General features: G+C 34.7%; 1 protein-coding gene and 1 long non-coding RNA gene across 2 annotated transcripts; one reads left to right on the top strand and one right to left on the bottom strand.

Annotated features, from left to right (window-relative positions):
- Positions 1–2,137: 2,137 nt before the first annotated feature.
- LOC143570196 (putative phospholipid-transporting ATPase 4) lies at positions 2,138–7,864 on the bottom strand. Its single transcript, XM_077055912.1, has 10 exons — positions 5,980–7,864; positions 5,262–5,372; positions 4,904–5,180; positions 4,728–4,816; positions 4,563–4,647; positions 4,267–4,476; positions 4,063–4,188; positions 3,890–3,988; positions 3,617–3,808; positions 2,138–2,917 (listed from the first exon to the last, which is right to left on the bottom strand). Exons 1-10 carry the CDS (start codon positions 7,851–7,853, stop codon positions 2,216–2,218), a joined length of 3,765 nt encoding a protein of 1,254 aa, XP_076912027.1. The 5' UTR covers positions 7,854–7,864; the 3' UTR covers positions 2,138–2,215.
- A 6,940-nt stretch (positions 7,865–14,804) lies between these two features.
- On the top strand, positions 14,805–17,040 carry LOC143570197 (uncharacterized). Its single transcript, XR_013141884.1, has 3 exons — positions 14,805–15,547; positions 15,603–16,470; positions 16,509–17,040. It is a non-coding gene; the product is annotated as an uncharacterized LOC143570197 (long non-coding RNA).
- Positions 17,041–18,939: the final 1,899 nt, after the last annotated feature.

The following is an 18,939-nucleotide window of genomic DNA, read 5'->3' on the forward strand; positions in this document are numbered from 1 at the left end:
TTGTCAAAGCAGTTTTTAGGATCTATTTTTCAAACAAATTTAGTTTGGAATTAAGATTTTTGCCATTGTTAGGTGATAATAGTTTCAATTGACTATGTGACTTTATACAGTCAAACTGTCAAAAATTCTTATATCGCCTTGATGTATGATATGCCCAAACTGCCTGTACACAAATCAGTTACAATATGCCTGAGAATGACCAGAACTAATGCTTCCACAATTTCTGAAAGTTGACATGTATTGTACCCAAGTTATACTATAGTTTTATTATTTAATTGGTAGAATTAATATGCATACAACTAGTTTTGTTAGTGTTAGTGTAGTTTGTTGCTTTGGGTGCTAAAGAGGCCGCTAGTAGTTTATTTCTACAATGTGTGTTGAATATTATTGAAAATTTTTGTGTGTTGTACACTGTACTTCAGTTGGAACTTAAAAACAAGTACAGCAAGCAGCATATTTTCACAGCAATGTCTTTTGACTTGGGTTCATGAAATCAAACTGATCCAAAATTTGTCTCAGGTTGGTGGAAGGAAAGACGAACACGCGATGATATTACGATGAAATCAAACTGATCCAAAATTTGCCACGATGCCTCTCACTGCTGACGTCTGCGCCGTGGCGGTGGAGCTGTTAGATCTGTACGGCAAGACAACAGTGACAGCTGGAGCATGGTGGCGAGGTAACCTGTTAGATCGCAGACTGGTTATCCGGAAACCCCAACCAACAGCTACTGTGGCGAGGTAAGTGATGGTCTGGTGATGGTTTTGGGTGTAGATCCATGGTGGTAGTTGATCTACAAGGTGTATGGTGATGTTTGGAGTGTTAATTTGGGTGGGTTGGAACTTGGTCCAAGACAGAGGTGCGCAAATAAACCGGTTAACCAAACCAACCTGAAAATCAAACCGGTTTGAAACCGATTATGTAAAAACCGGTTTGTAATTTCTCCACCAAACCGGTTCCAAATTGGTTAACCGGACCGAAACTGGGCAAAACCGGTCAAGACCCGAACCAAAATCGATCAAAACCCGAACCGAAACTGATTGTAACGTGGTAAGAAACTGGTTTCAACCTGAACTGAAATAACGTGGTAAGAAACCGGTTTCAACCTGAGCTGAACTGATTATAAACCGGTTTTGATTTTTGTTGACTAAACCGAACCGGTTTCAACCCAAACCGGTTTTGAGTTTTAAAACGGTTTGTGCGCCTCTAGTCCAAGACAGGTTAAATCATGGTCAACCCTTGGGTGAATTTGTTGGTCAATGCGTTATACTGGCGATTTGTTTTTCTTAAACGGGTTAGATAAGTTGATTCAAACACGACTGATTTAATTAAACACGTCAACTCAAACACAACCAATTTTTTAAACAACTTTAATATGCAAACCCAAAACTTGATTTTTTTCCGTGTCATGTTAAGGTCGTATAGAATAGAATCCGTCATCCCCAATATACACTAATCAGTATCTTCCTTAATACATTTTCTAGCCCTTTTATCAACTACGGAAAAAAGGTATATTCTTTAGTAGGAAACGAATCATTGGGTGGATGGGAGACGAGATATTTAAATCTTTAATACTATTCGTGTTAAACATCTACATTTTTCTCACTCGACATTTAGAAAAGATAGAAAACTAGTAGACATTGCACTTTTAGGACTCGCAACATACACCACCATTGTGTGGATAGTTAATTGTCATTTCGCTTTAATAATAACTCATTTCACTTGGATTCAACATATCTTCATTTGGGGAGCATCTTTAGTTGGTATATTTTCATACTCTTTTATAATGTGCTTCCACTAGAATACTTAAAGCGTTATAAATGAGTAGATACACAAGTTTAAATAAAACCTAAATGAAAAAAAAATTTATCTTCATATCAAAAGTTGTCCTAAACGTTATAAATGACTCATTTATAAGCAATTTTAGTTACCCAAACATTTAAGTCCGGTGGATATAACCCAAACATTATCAACTTTAGTTTCTAAAAGCATGAAAAGAAAGTCGTCAACTCGGATTGGACTGGACATTTTAAGGCCCAACTATAAGTTCTAAGAGAATAAGCTCTATTCAACATCAACCCGCCTATATACACCAAAACTTGACCATAAACATATATAATACACACATGCATAAAACTTTAATACGTATAATCATATAATGCCTTTGAACAATTGATAAACAAGTGTGTATGAGTGACCATCCACATTGATCATTTCAATCTCTATTTTCTATCGTTATTGATCGCCTAATAGGACTATTTGTGATCGACTTAATAATAAACATTCTTTTCTTGTGAAGTTGGTCCTTTATATAAAGAATTTTCGCATCGACTCGAGCTGAAAACCCAATATGAGTTGGCTTCCTTGAGCTTTGCTTCTCCCTCAACCACATCTCATCATCTACAACATCTTTCCTTCTGTACTTCATTTCTTGGATTACATGATCATCCATTGGATAAAACAACCTCTGGATGACCATGTATATGAAGTATGGAAGGAGAGAGATAATTACAACTAATAATACAACGAGCCAGTGCATAGGTGCAGGGCCCACGGCTTCTACAAGGAGTTTGTGTTCTCTGTTTGAGTATTCAGGTGGAAGCGCGCCATAAAAGAGTAAGAAAATGTACCAACTAAAGATGCTTCCCCAAATGAAGATATGTTGGACCCAGGTGAAATGGGTTATTATTAAAGCGATTTGACAGTTAATTGTCCACACAATGGTGGTGTATGTGGTAAGTCCTAAATGTGCAATGTCTACTACTTTTCCATCTTTTCTGAAAGCCGAGGGAGAAAGAATGTAGACGTTTAGGATGGATATTACTAAAGATGTAAGTATCCCGTTTCCCATCCACCCGATGATTCGTTTCCAACTGAAGAAAATACCCTTTTGCCCTTGTTGATAAAGGACTGGAAACTGCATTAAGATATTGATTAGTTAGTGTATAATGGGGTTGGCGGTTTTGTACACGAGCTTAACATGACACGAAAAAAAGTCAAGTTTTGCGTTGGCATATCTAAGTTGTTTTAAAACTGGGTCGTGTTTGAGTTGGCCTGTTTAGGTAAACAGATCGTGTCCGGGTCGACCTCTTTCATTTATTCGTTCGTGTTCAGGTTGACTTGGTTAACCCATTTAGTTAAACAGGTCGACCAGCCAACATGTTTAGTTAAATGGGTCGACCAGTTTAATTAAACGGGGTGTGTTTTGGTCAACCTGTTTAATTTAATGGGTCGTGTTCGAATTGACCCGTCTAATCCGTTTAGAAAAAAAGGTCGGCCCACTAACCCGTTTAACAGATTGATTGTTACCCTTCGACCTGTTTGGCATGTTTAGATGAACGATCCAAACAAGACACGGAAAAAAAAATTCAGGCGCTGGGTTAACATATCTTACCGGTTAAAAAAAGGGTCATGTTTGGGTTGACCTTATTGGTCAAACAAGTCGTGTTGTGTTGACCCGTTTAGATAAACAGGTGGACCCACCAATCTTTTAGTTAAACGGGTTGGCCCACTAACCCATTTAATGTAGCTTTTTACAACCCGATTAACACGTTTACAACTTGATTATTACCCACCACCCACCCTTTCAACATAATGAGTATTTGTGAAAGTATACCTGAAGGCATATATCTGAAGATACATCTTGTTCAAGAACGCCTAACGATATGACAGGAAGCGATGTTAGAAAAAGATTGAACATAACCATATACCATCCGTCATATAAAACATCACCCGAGAATCTTGAGTACATTTCATAATAGAATAATGAAAGCCCGAACACAATATTTTTGTATACAAAATAGAGAATCTGCAACCAGGAACAAGAAAATGTAAGTAATCAATAATCATGTGTATTTATATGCATAATGTTATAAAGTTCGGTTAATACCATTTTTGAGATTCGCTCGTAACACCAGTGCCCCTGTACTATAAGCAACCGTTCCAAGAATCTAAATTGTGGCATTGAGAAATCACTTGCCATAACAGCCTACACGCTTTAACATTAAATTGCTTGCTTTATTAATTAAACGGTAGGATTTTTTGAATGAATAATGATCATACCTGCATTCCTTCCATGCCACTAATACCAATTCCAATATCAGCTTCTTGAATCATACCAACATCATTAGCTCCATCTCCAATTGCTAATGTCATTTTGCCCGTATATTTCTTCACTAATCGAGTAATCTAAGTTTTCAGACAAAACACAAAGTTTAATGTCATGTCAGTTGTTATGAACATAAATTAAATATGAATCTAACATACCAAAGCCTTTTGTTTTGGTGAGACGCGACAACATATAACAGATGCACAATTAACTGCCAGTTGTAAAAACTTGTCTTGTATGTCGTTTGTCAAAGCAACTTCGAGGGCTTTTCCGTCCACCACAAGGGCAAAAGGGTCATCTTTGGTTTTCTCATTTGTTGTTACGTGATAAGAAGCCTCAATTTGGTTTAATATGTCGTCTTTCATAGCCTGAAAAGCTACAAAATGTTGAATCATTGCCCTTTACTCAAATTACAAATCAAATAATTGACATGAGCAAAGTGTGTGATATTCACCTTTAATTGGTTTTTAGATTCGACATCGCGGCTTAAACTTAGATGAAACAGATGCATATCATGCCTAAGTAAACTGCAAGCAAATCTGACAAAAAAATACAAAAAGGTGAGAAATTTATAAAACTTTATAATGGATGGTTTTACATGATTTATTAAAATCCTTACCCGATATTGACAGCTGTCTCCTTCTTGTCCCCGGTGAGGAGCCATATTTTTAAACCTGCCTGTGCAAGTTTATCTATGCATTCGGCAACCTGATATTGATATTAGGAAGACAGACATAAATGACAAATTCAAAATTCTGACTTACATAAATGAAAAGAGGAAAAATAAGATTTTACCCCATCTTGTAATTTGTCATCAACAGCAACAGCACCTAACAACACCAAATCTTTCTCAATAATTTCAGAAACATTTTCTAGCAATTCATCTCTTTCGGGACCAATTACAGCCTTAGCTTTTGAAAACGATGAGTTCCATTCTTCATATTCAGAATCTTCAATCTGTTTATATGCAAACACCATTGTTCTTAATCCATCTTCTGCATAGTTTGCAAGGTGCATACTTGTAGCATGTTGGTATGTTCTACCACCATCACCTAACCTATCAAATATAATACTGCAATATACAGAATTTATATTACGCGCAGTGTGTTGAACTATTGTTTGAGCTTAATGCTTAACTTTTAAAGATACTTACTTATCGGCACCTTTACACAATAGGAAAATTTGACCAGCTTCGTTGCGCACTATCACTGACATCCTTTTTCTAGAGCTACTGAATTCTAACAAATTCAATAGCTTGTATTCCCTGAAATTGAACCATAGGAATTAAAGATGTCAACTTCAACTAACTTGGTTATAAACGAGTATATCTTGGCTGCGTTTTATTTCAAACGGGTTGAATAAAAATTTAGCTAAAAGAGAACACGGGAGGTATACAATTACAATCCCCTATATCAGTTGTATTCAATTTAGACTAGGGGTGCCATGAGCTTGGGTCGGTTTTGGGCTCAAACCGTACCAAAAACTAAAAGCTTTTGAAAACCGCTTGGCTTTAGGGTTTTTTTTTTTTTTTTTTTTTTTTTTTTTTTTTTTTTTTGTAATTTGTTTTTAGTTTTCCCAATAGGTGTGGTTTTGGTTTTTCGTTTTACCATTTAGGCATAATTTTTGGGGCAAAAAGTGGCCCAATATAATGAACTTGGATCTAATTTTTATTGATAGTTAATGATTATTGGATTTTCAGTTCGGTTAAGTCTGTTATTATGGTTACGTTGGTTTTAATGGAGTTCGGTTATTAGTAATAAAATCAACAAAACCCCGACACATACACTATTAATAAAATGTATGTATAAAAGAGCCCGTTTAAAGTTAGAATTCGTTTGACATGTTACCCAACACGTTAATAAATCACCTACCTTTCGACCTCTAAACCGGAAGAATCAATCTCTTTAACAAACATTGAAGACTGAGTTCTTTTACAAAACTGAAATCCAAACTCTTGTGCAGCAATTAAAAAAGTCACTTCTTCAGGGGACTCTGCTTCATATTTAAGTTTATAACTACCTTCTTGTTCATCATTTTCAATTGGTATGCCTGTGTGACACAAACACATGACCTTGAAAAACATCATCATATCCCAAACATTTGACCCATGAACCCACATCCTGTTCATCAATCTCTTATCTCTAAAATTAAACCCTTTAATACCAGTAACACCAACATTCTTCATATCATGTTCACCGTCCAAAATACTGTTCTTCAATTCAACAACTTGATCAGATGACATCTCGACCATCTCAATACTATCACGAGGCGTAGACTCATCACCATCTAGATTGTAACGATAGCTATTAATATCAATATTCATTCTTTGAGAAGCAGCCCGAACGATCTCATTAACATCACCACCGTACGACACACCTTCAATCGAGCATTTCCTAAACTCCATTTGATTACAAGTCAAAGTCCCGGTCTTGTCACTCAAAATCATCTCCACCTGACCAAGCTCCTCGTTCAAATTCGAAGTGCGAGCCTCAACCGACTTCCCAGACATTTCATCGAACAAATGGAGGTCATTATTAATAAGCATAGCTTGTAAAAACTTAACCACTTCAATAGACACATAAAGTGAAATCGGGATCAGGTAACCATACAATATGAGTCCCCGCAAGAACTGAAGAACCCCCGAAACAATTCGTTTATCCGGATTAAAAGACGCATCTTTATAACTAACGGAATTTAACTGAAGGTACCACCACCAATGATCATGATCTTTTACATCAGTAAACATAACAGAACCAACCGATGCGATTAACGATATCAACAGCAACATAAAAAACAAAACATAAATCACATGATCCATCTTCCTCTCCACCCTGCTCCGTTTCGACGGTGACTCCATCGAGTTTCTAACCGCCTTGGTGTCCTTTCCAGTAAACACCACAACTCCATAAACATAATCCGTATTCTGAAGCTTCGAATCCCTCAGTAAAAACTGAGACGGAGATAACGAATACGAATTCAACTCATCAAACTCCAAATTCCCAACAAAAGTGTATAAACTCGAATTAGGATCCTCGCATCTCACAACCGCATTAAAGTCCCCAAACTTGTGTTCTTCATCAAAAGGTAACGTGCACTCCAAGCAACGTTTAACTTTGAGATTCGTTTCGCCATCTAAATTCATCGTCTCAACGTAACAAACACCGTCATCGTAACTAGAAGACAACAACAACAAATCACAAGGAAAATAATTATTTTTAATCACCTTCACAACGTCACCAACTCGAAGCAACTTCCATTGACGATCAACAAACGTTCCATTGCCGATATGAACTTTAACCGTTCTCGAATTCACCTCACGATCCTGAACAAACCTGTGCCAGTCTTCAACGCCTTCTCTCAGCATACTGATTCCAACAACGAACACTAACGGTGCGATTAAACTTAACGGCGTAAACGGAGCTAACGACGTGACGGATAATACTGCTACTAACAGAAAGTACAAGTTTGCGACTCTGCGAAACTGTTCGAAGAGTGATTTTGGGAGGAATGTGATGACGTTGTATTTAGTTGTGGTGACGTCATTACCGGAGTATTTATAATTATACGGTTTGGTTTTGTGTTTTGAGTAGTCGTTACAGAATACGACTCTGGTGAACCCGGGCTGCCCGAAATCATTTACGGGTGGGTGTGGTGGACGGAAGCATGAGAATGTGTATAGGTTGCTCCATTTTAATCTTACTTTGTTATTATTATTATTATTATTTGTGGATGATTGTGTAGGCATTTTTGGGGTGAGATGAGTGATTATTAATTAATGTATGATGGTTTCTTTTCTTGTAGCAAGAAACAGCACATATTGACAATGAAGATGAATGAAGAAGAATATTGGATTTGTAAAATTTTTGGATTTAGTTCAAGTGAAGAGTTGGAATACTATTATGTTATAAAATGCTAAAGTTTGGAGTTTCTTGGATCTTGTGTTCGTGCAGTTATCTTATAGATTTTCAGTTATCTTATAGATTTTCTCATGAAATACTCTATTAGTTTAGGTTATAAAACAAAACTATATTATAAATAAGTAACTTTATACGTCAATAATTAAGTTTTCTCTTACTAAAGTCGCTCAAAATATGGTTTTTTAAAATCACCCAATTTGCTTTCCTTTTTTGTTTGTAAATAGTAGAAAAAAAAAGTAAGTTAGTCAAATTAAATATATATGAATTTTGTTATCGTTTAGTGATTAAATTTTGTCCAATTTGATTAAGTTAGAAAGATTATGAAGTTCTATATAGTGAGAAAAAAAATCACTATTACCTTCTATTTCAGGTTAATTGAAAAAATATATATTATAATCAAGATTCATATACGTTTCGTTTGTCTAATATAACTTTTTAAAAAGGTTTTACTTATAGAAAAAAAAAAATACATACAATTAGGACACTTAATAAAGGTTAAATGTACATTCATCTTTTTATCTTTTATATTTTCCCCTGAAATACTTGGTATATATAAATTTAAACGGATGAACGGTTTAATATGTAAATTGTTTGTCATGTCAATCCAAGCATGACCCATTTGGCTAAAATTGTCCACAAGTTCGACCAGAATTAACTTACCAAAACTAAATTAAACTATAGTCAAACTTAAAATTTTCATTTTAGGTTTATATTGAGTAACAACTTTCTATATAATTCAATATCCAGAAAAATGTATGATATATGATTTGTGTAATAAAAACTTCTTATTGTTTGGTTATCTAACAAAAACACTTTATAAGAGAGAAGAAAAACGTGGAACCCGTATTTTTCTTAATCACATGATAAGAAACAAAGTTATTGATCATGTAGTACTCATAAATGCACATTCATTTTATAAGCATTATTTTAAAACAACACAATAATTAATAGTTAGGAGAATGCAAAAATTTATTTCAATCCTCGATTCCCAATGTCGTACATAGTTGGTTCAAAGATACACGTATTTTGATTGATTGATTTGAAACCAACCTATTCAGTATTGAAACGTGCAAATCCATCTGTCGCTTAAACAAATGGGAATTGTTCCCTCAAATGGGAAACGTGCATTTAAGATATACATACAACAGTAGGATCTAGGTGCACAAGCATGTTCAAATCTAAACCGGTTTGGATTGGTCAATAAAAGTCAAAATCGGTTTATGATCGATTATTTTGGTTCGGACTGAAACGGTGACCAGTTTATGATTATTTTACCAATGTTGAGATGTTTTCGGTTTGGTTAATCGGTTTCAGTTAAGAGAATTACAAACAGGTCCCATACATATGATTTTAGTTGATTTCAAACCAATTTTTACTAGTATGTGTACTGATTGATTTACTAATGTTTCAATTATATATTAGTCACATAATAAAAAATTAAAAATGGCTATATATATAATAACTTTTCAAATTTTAGTTACATTAGTTTATATTTAATTTAATACGTGTAGTGCTAGCTGTTGTATGGGTAGAATTTGATATGAGCTAGTGGATGATTGGTGGCTCAAAAAAAGAGAGCATGCACATGCATTTGAACGTGAAAGAAGGAAAAGTCCTGATTTTAAGTCTAAAAGTCAGCAATACTCATAAATGCCATTAAACTTCCTTTCCTCCTACAGATTCGGAACCAAGAGATCGATGTGATCTTATTAGAATTCATACTCTCCGTTGGTATGACGAAGACTTGGGATCTTTACAAGTGACTGGACTTAAGAAATTTTTTTTTATAGAGGTGTGAAATTTTTTATGTTCGTACACAGTTGACCATCACTAAATAATATTTTTTATGTCCGGTTCAACCATCTGGCCGGTCGAATTGCATCGGTCGTATATATAGAAAAAATGATAATCAAACAAAATATTATATAACAAAAAAAAAGCACGAAACACTTAATTTAAGTGATTGTACAATACATCTAGCTTTGTTCTATACGGGTTTTCATTTTTTGAAATCTAACCAAAACATCATCTAGTTTTACATTTATAAGCAAGTTTTTCTCAATGAAACAAATAAACCATCGTTTAAACTCCCATCACCCACCTGATTACGCAAATAGGGATTCACGTATTCTATCGCCGAAAAACAAATTTCAACGCTTACGGTTGCAATGGGTAATAATGATACGAGAGCTAACTTCAATTAATGAATAAACAAACAATACATCAATACAAATGAAGTAAGTGAGCAAAATAATGTATAATCGAAACATTTTTTTAAGATTAAAACACAACATTCACCTAAGATAGTATTTTTGTCATCATATTCATTTTTTTTAACTAGCTTAAATGTAGATTAGGTTGGAAGTTTAAGAGTTGTGTTTAAAACTTGAGCATTTGAGCTTAAACTTGTATTTAAATTTGTTTCCTATTAAACTCAAATTTAGATGGTATATTATTTATATACATTTGTATAAATTATAGTTGTAAATATGTGAAAAAGATTTATTAGGGCTGGTTTCAAATTTCATGAGGTCGTTCTCAAAATTCCAACAGGGTCGTCGTGTCATTCTCGAAATCACACAGGGGTCAGGGTTAAAATTATACAGGAGTCGGTTTAACACATATTCTAAAGGGTGGGTACACCAGTGATCTTTATGGTCTCAACCTCTCAAGTTTATAACCTGATTTAAAGAGGTTTTCTTTGAGATTCATTCTTAAGGTGTTCGTACATTTGAAAACATTTAATTACTTTTATGGGTGAAACATAGGATCAATAGATCAACTCTAGATTAGGAGAAGTTGTGCGAGTTTAACGTCATGAATTCCTCATTGTAGGTTGTTTTAGTTATGCTTTGTCGTTTTATGCAATCAGTTTTCTTTTTGTTGTACAAAACGGGGCTTTTCTTGTTACTTGTGAGTTGCCCTTTTTTTCTCTTTTAATATACTGGCCTCTAAAAAAGAATTGTATCACTTTTAACTAGTTATTTGTAAATTTCAAATTTAATAGACTCATATTATAACTAGTTTACAAAATTGGAATTGTATTAGTTACGGGGAAAGTGAATACGGTGCTGTCATGTGTCTAAGCTTACATGCAAAACCCTTCAAAACTATGTAGTTTTGATTAAAACCCTAAACAAAATTAAAACTAAATATCACAATTTGCTTCCACTATTTCCTTCTTGTATCGTTCTTTCATCCTATCTTACCCAAAACTAGTTCTATGGTTTTTCTTTAACATCTTTGCCTTTGTTTTTGAATATTCATGTCCTTCAAGAGTGTTTTGTATACTCATGAGTCATGTCTAGATGTCCTTCTAGAGTTCTAGAAACCCCCATTTTCAAGTTTTGGGTAATATCATGATATCGTTGTTGTTATGAATTCAAAACATATAATTTGAAATTTCTAAATATCAAGTGAAAAGTAAATTAAAGCCTTAAATGATTATGTAGATCCTAAAAAAATGAAAAGTATTCATACTAAAGAAATTGGAATAAACGAATTTGAGAAAACCTTGCAAAACTTATCAATCTGAATCTGAATAGCTACAATTGTTTTTTTTTTATAAACAACTTAATTTGCTTGAAAAACAATTTTAGCTGAAATTGGATGCAAGAACGGGGAAAAAAAGAAGAATGTGATACTAGAAGGAAATAATGGAAGCAAATCGTGAGATTTAGTTTCTCTTTTTAGGGTTTTTAATCAAAACTACGTAGTTTTGAATGGTTTTACGTGTAAGCTTAGGCGCGTGACAGTACCGTATTCACTTTCCCCCAAATATTATTGTAGCTATTAGTATGTCTAAATTCATTTATTATTAATTGGTATAGTATTAATCTAGCAAATTCGGTTTAAGCTACATGTTTTTTTTCCTCTACAATTTACTGATTTACAGGTCTCGCGTCGAACGAACAGGGCAAGCAAGTAGTTGTACATTATAAAATTTTAAGCCTTTAAAAGTTATAATTTCTTAAAAAAAGTTATACACACAGTTCTAAATAGTGAACGGGTAGTTAACACATGCATCTTCAAAGATATAATTTCTCAAATAAGTCATACTGATGCAGTGGTAAAACGATAATGAAGATCAAATCACGTTGATTATGTGAATGCCCGTGATGAACTTCTCAAAACTCTCAAATCCCACCCAAAGGTCAAGGATAATGAATAGAAAATTCTTTATTGACAAAATTCAAGTCTGACTTCTTACGTTACATTAGCATCATATAAATAGACTTTCAAATTCGAAATGAGCCCAAAAAAGGCCATAGGCCAAACACAAACCCAAAAGTAAAAAAAGTAAAAACTTATGAAAAAACATAAAAACGTCCATAACTTTATTTAGGAGGCATTTTTGGGCTTCGGACAAGAGACAAGCGGTTTGCCATAATGTGCTTCAAGTCTCAAGCTTTGATTTGACTGGCCGTGGGCTTGAAACGGAGCTTCGTAGGCCAAGTTATGCCCGTTTTCGCGGTCACCTTTAGAAGCACGATCATGACCTCCAAATATAACATGTAACACACTTCAATACTTGGCCTCCATCACATACCCTTTCTCAAAACTCACACACCCTAAAAGAAAGATCATATAGTTGCTGGTTGTTTAAAAAACTCACACCCCAAAGTTCATACGGTCTTTAAAGTCACTGGTAGTTAAAAAAAAAAACCTCATATGATCATATAGTTGTCATACTATCGTATGGAATGTTCCTGGACAACAGACAATGGCTACGAAAAGCTGACAAGTTCTGCAGTCTTATACGATTGTAAGAGTCATACGATCGTATGGAGTTCAAGGGTTCGTGGATAAGTCAAAGAGCGTATAACCGGAGCCATTATTTAAAACAACATAGTTGACTTTAGTGTATTGATAAACTTAAAGGCATACATTATAATAGACTAGCGTAAGTGCCTGTGCGTTGCGGTGGGGTCGTATTAAGGTGTTGGCGATGACATATTTGTTGATATATCTATGGACCAGTTAGATCAGTCAAACCAGAGTCAAGAACCGGATATATATATATATATATATATATTTATATATGGGATATTGGTTTTAAATACTCCCAACATTGACTCATTGGTAGACAGCAGTCCCAACTTACGAAATGTTCCCCAACACTCCAACTTTTAACGTATTTTCTTCTAGCACTCCGGAGTAACAAGACACTAACTCCATTAGTGTTTGGGGTACAAAATGTCATTTCAAAGTTTAAGGAGTAAAATCAAAATTTCATTTATTATATATTCCACCATCCCTTTCCACCCAACCACTACCTCTCTTCCATTCCGACAACCACCAATCAGCACCGCCACTAACAACCACCTAACCACCAAGCTGCTGCCACCACCACCGGAACTATATCGCCGGAACCTGGAAACAAAACAAGCCTTAAACAAATCCACCTCGGGTATTACAACACTGCTGGCATAAGTTGTTTTCTCAGAGTTGCAGCACCTCGAGCTTTGGTAACTCACCGAGGGAATCCGGTATTGATCCGTGAAGCTTGTTACAAAACACGTTCAGTAAAGTGAGGTTCTTGAGGTTCCGAAATGAGTCTGGTATCTCGCATGTGAATAAGGTATCACAGTTTTGAAGTTTTCCGATTTCAGGCGAGACTTTACCAGTGAGGCTGCAATTAGCGGCGCCGAAGCTGCAGAGGTTATATAAGGTACCGATTTTCCGGCGGAATACCGCTCGGTGTAAGTGTTGTAATACCCGAGGTATATTTGTTGAAGGCTTGTTATGTTTCCATGTTCCGGCGGTATAGTTCCGGTGGTGGTGGCAGCATCTGTGGTGGTTGGTGGTTGTCGGCAGGGTAGAGGGGTGGTGGTTGGGTGGAGAGGGATGGTTGAATATATAATAAATGAAATTTTGAATTTATCCCTTTAACTTTGAAAAATGACATTTTTACCCCAAACATTAACAAAGTTAGTGTCTCGTTACTCCGGGAGTGCTAGAAGAAAATACGTTAATAGTTGGGAGTGTTGGGAAACATTTCTTAAGTTGGGAGCGCTATCTACCAATGAGTCAAAGTTGTGAGTATTTAAAACCAATATCCCTTTATATATAATATATAATAATTTAGTATACAAATTAATATTGATGAGCCGTTAAATTGAATAATACCATAAACTTTGTTTAAAGTAAAACTAACTTAAGTATTATCCTTTACTTCCTTAATCATGAACTAACTTGATAACATTATCTACCATTGTTGGACGTCTGAATTTTTACCCAAATATTTTTAGTTACATGTATTACTAATCAATTAGCTATAACTTAATAGAATGATGCAGGTTCACGCAAATTATCCCCTCATATTAGCTCGTATTGTTTGGTGTGGTGTGTAATGATCTATTAGTGCGAGTGTGCTGCCATATGACATATGGTTTGCTGGATGTTGTTTTTTGTGCGGAGGTGCGCACTAAAATATTGACGTATGCTTATATATGTTTGGATACATCATGCTTTGTGAAATATTTGTTAATATAGTAGGTTTATGGATTTTGTGATTTTTTAATCAACATATAGAATTGAGTATATACGTTAATTGGTGAGTAGTTATAGTTGAAACTTAATGAGGAGAATGAAAGAAATACTCAAATTAAAGCCACACAAGTTGTCGGTCAACGAATTATAAAAATGGTACGTAAAGTGTGGGCATTCGTGATTTAATTGTGCCCATTCTTACTCGGTATGCATATGTATAGGTGGTGTTATAAACTCATTGGTACTTAAGTTGTATAAACAAAAATGTTTTTTATTTGAGACATTACAATCATGCAAATAGAAATGTGATGAGATTTAAGAAAACCAATGGATATAAATGCAGATATATATCATATAACAATCAATTATAATGGTTTTTAGTGGAAATAGTCGTGGGCAAAGAAGAACCACATAACCATGGTAAATCTTGTGCACTTTCCACATTGGAGATCCAACTTCATCATTTATAAGTCTCTCTCCTTGCATATATACAATGTCCGGTTGTACAAAATCCATTCTGACGACCGCAATATCATACAACTTTGTTGTGCCAACCACAACAAACAATTTTTCGTTTATAAGATAATAGGTAATGAACATTCACGAGTGTAAGGATATTGGTGGGATTGCAGGGGTTGTGAACATTGGGATCCACTTATCTCGGAACATATACCATAAGCTATATGATATATTGCGCCTTCCATGAGTTAAGAGCATGTATAGGGAGTTGTCAATGTTCCCCAAATGGACCCTAAAAATTGATTTTAATGGAACAGGTATGGTTGTCACAAAATTTATAATTGAATTTGGTTTGCTTTCAAACCTGTAACAATCTAAAAAACATTATTCAAAGTTTACGTTTACAATATACTTGATGATTATATGATGAACGAACTGGCCGAAGACGAATGGGGAATGTCCGTGCGTGTTCGTTTAACATTGATTGGACAAACAATTAAACACGTACAACTAAACGAACACGGTTATCTTGTCCATGTTTATGTTCGTCTGCTAAAGACTTAAACAAACGGTTCTTGAACGTGAACTAACATAAACGATATGTATAGTTAAAAGAAAATAAAAAGTAAACACATACCATGAACCAATATTAAAAATGGGTTATTTGTAGTTAAAATGTTAATGAGTATTAATGTTTATTCGTATAAAAAAAAGTAAACTTCTCAAATGGGTCATATGCACCAAACACATACCACGTTCACATACAACAAAATTTCATTTTGTATGTGTCACTAAGCTATAAAACAAATGTAATATTTATGGGACAAGGCAGTGATAGTAAATATAGTTATACCGCCGCTTCTAAATATTAGTGTTTTGTAAATGTGAATATTGCATTCTATAAACATATATAGTCTACTATATAATATTTTTAAAAACATCTTTAATTTTTATGGTCTTGCCCGGTCCGGTTTTTGCTATAAACCGCATACCTAAACGTTGCACGGTCTGCTAATCTTTAAATCGACCGAGCAAAAAGCCTTACCAAAACTGACCGCAAAACCGGACAAATGTCCGGTTTCACGGTTTAGACCGAACCATGAACACCCTATAAGATTTGCCTTTTCAGAGTTAAAAAAATAACAATCGATTCCGATATCATGATGCTAAGTTCTTACTTTGTTCTTAGCTTCCTTCTTTTCTTTTTCCATGATACGATGATACGGGTTTTAGCTCAAATGTTATTTATTTATTTATTTTTTTGCATGAAGCACGGAGATCAGCTGATCCGAAAACCAAGGACTCTCTGCTTCTTTATCACTGGTTGATGAAGCCAAAAAAGATCAATCCTTACACCAAAGGCGGACAACCTCGTATTATGATCTCATTCAATTAGCAGGTTGACATCAAACTTATTCTTTATGGTCAAGCTTTCAGATATCAAGAAAGACTTCACTTTCAGTCTCCTAAATATGCCCATTTTGGTTATCTTATGTATTTATATGTGATCATCATTTTCTTTCTATTCAAAGATTATTACATTATTGGTTTTGATATCACGTTGACTTCAGAAGTCAAATGTTGACTAATTTACCGTGGGCTAGCTAGTCAAACTTATTACTTCTCAAATTCAAATATCAACAATGTATACCCATTTTGATGTACTTAATGCATTTATATGCTATCACCATTCTATTTATATATGAAAATATAACTTTAGTCAATTTTAATTTTGACTTCCAAAAGTCAAATGTTGACTAACTGATCCTTAGTGTAGCATGGTTTCGGCTATTTGAAATGTGGTGGCAATGAAGAACAAAGGATATTGTTATACGTGGCTTAAGATTCAAGTGGACATGTTATTTTTTCAGAGTAATATCTTAATGGTCAATACACAATAAGTAAAATAAATGTTCAGATTAAACAGTTCATGATGTTTTTAAATCTTTTTTTGTTATGTAGCGGGGGATTGTTCGATAGGTCAATTAGGACGGTTGGATGATCAAGATGATGATCCTTAGGGCAGAGTATCCTACTGGTCAAAAGCGAGTGTTTAAGAAATGAAAGACAAGTTCACAACCATCAGGTTTGGTCCTCGCCAGGTAAACTTCTTATTTTGCTCTCTACAAGAAACCTAGGGGTGTTTGGAGTCCGAACCGAAACAAGCTAGTCAGTTTGAGCACACTGTTCTATTCATGGTGTAGTTTTTTGAGGTTTGGCAGTTTAATACTTCGGTCTAATTTGAAACTTGGAATCGACTGTGTAATCTGAACCGACCTTTGACCTTTATCATTTGTATATTTTGACTTCCTATTTTAACCAGCCGTGTAAACATGGATACGACCATGTATATGCATCATAATCATGAACCATCCTTGTCTTTTAATTATTTTAGTATTAACCAACGATCAAATTTAAAATCTAAAGAAAAAATGGTTCAAACCACCAAACCGAACTGCTAAACTGCCAAACTGGTGAAACCACCCTCTCAGGTCGACCAACCCGAGTGGCTGGTTTGACTTGATATTGACTTTTCATGATTGTTTGACTATACTCAACTATCCTATTTTATATTGGTTGAGGTTGACTTTTCGTTTTTGTTTCGCTTAAGTTTTATAAATGACTTAAGTTTTATATTATTATCATGATGTTAATCTATTGTTTTTATAATAGATTTAAAATCATTTAAATACACTCCGGATCAATTTCAACCCGCTCATCTTTAAAAAAATTTAAAGCTTACCCATTTGCAGCTGGCGGTAATGGCTGCATTATTGGGTCGTGGTCAATTGGCAACAAAAGTGAAATTAGCCACGAATCTAGACGTTACTAAAAGGGTCGAAAATACCAACGAAGCAATGAAACGGTATCCCAACCCAACAAGGTTAGCACCTGTCTACAAATCCACGCAACATGGTTTACTAAACCGGGTCAAACTTTGACTTTTAAGTCTTACAAAGCTAAGTTGTTCGGATCAACCCATCAACTACGTGGCATACTCGTAAGCAGTCCCTAAGGTCCCTAAAATTTACTTCTCAAAACTCAGGCTGTGAGAAAAAAAGATAACTTAATAAACAAAAGAAGTCGAGTAGAGAATACAATCAAGTCGGAATTCTCAGTTGTTGTGTGGCTAGCAAAGTTATTCAATTGCAGTGTAAATTCGACGAGTATGGTTTATTTTATGAATATTGCAGAGTGAATTTCGTAATATTATGATGATGATGATCATCATGAATTTCGTAATATTTATGATACACTGTCAGTAACTCATGGGTTATGAGTTGTACAAAAATATTAACGTTAAACTATCATAAGTGAGACTCATGTTAAACAAATCCGCAGATATATATGAATTTAGAGGTAGGCAAATATACAGTTAAGCGAACCGATTCGAATCTCAAACAAAAACCGAACCGGTTTATAACGGATTATGAAAACAGTTTGGAACCAGTTTGTAATTTTCTTCACCAAAACTGGTTAACACGAACCAAAACTTATCAAAATCCGAACAGAAAGCGATAATATAGCCCCTGGAGGACAATCTTTCGTCTGCCACGTGCAGCCATGCAGAATATATAATGTTGATAAAATTAAATTATGATTTACATAATCTAATCTAAATTGTAATTAACTAATATTAATACAAAGAATATAAAACCTACATGCAGTCTGGTCTTTATGGTATCAATTGCATATAAAGCTGTTTCAACAACCCCGGTTGTCCTCCTGCTATGAAACCCTCTGCACTATCATAAAATGAGTAAAAAAAAAAACATTAGAAGTGATACTACAATTCATAAGAAATCAATTGATTTTTCATCCCCTGTGCTAACTGATGCTAAAGACTTTTTTTTGGTATTAACTACAACATTCGTGTTTTCCCATTTGATATACCTGCAAAACCACACACCTGCTCAAACAAAAAAAAAAGGGTTGGAGGAGGGAACCCTTACCCCGGTACCC

This window comes from Bidens hawaiensis, unplaced genomic scaffold (genome assembly GCF_021521415.1).
Source record: "Bidens hawaiensis isolate Kalapana, Puna unplaced genomic scaffold, B.hawaiensis_p1.1 tig00024845_1, whole genome shotgun sequence".
NCBI lineage: Eukaryota > Viridiplantae > Streptophyta > Magnoliopsida > Asterales > Asteraceae > Bidens > Bidens hawaiensis.

What these genes read in the sequence shown, in the direction of transcription:
- LOC143570196 (XM_077055912.1), bottom strand. Translation starts at nt 7,853, where the DNA reads ATGCCTACACAATCATCCACAAATAATAATAATAATAATAACAAAGTA. An exon ending in TCCGGTTTAGAGGTCGAAAG is followed by an intron (nt 5,373 to 5,979) that starts GTAGGTGATTTA and finishes GTTCAATTTCAG; the next exon opens with GGAATACAAGCTATTGAATT. An exon ending in GAGACAGCTGTCAATATCGG is followed by an intron (nt 4,648 to 4,727) that starts GTAAGGATTTTA and finishes TTTTTTTGTCAG; the next exon opens with ATTTGCTTGCAGTTTACTTA.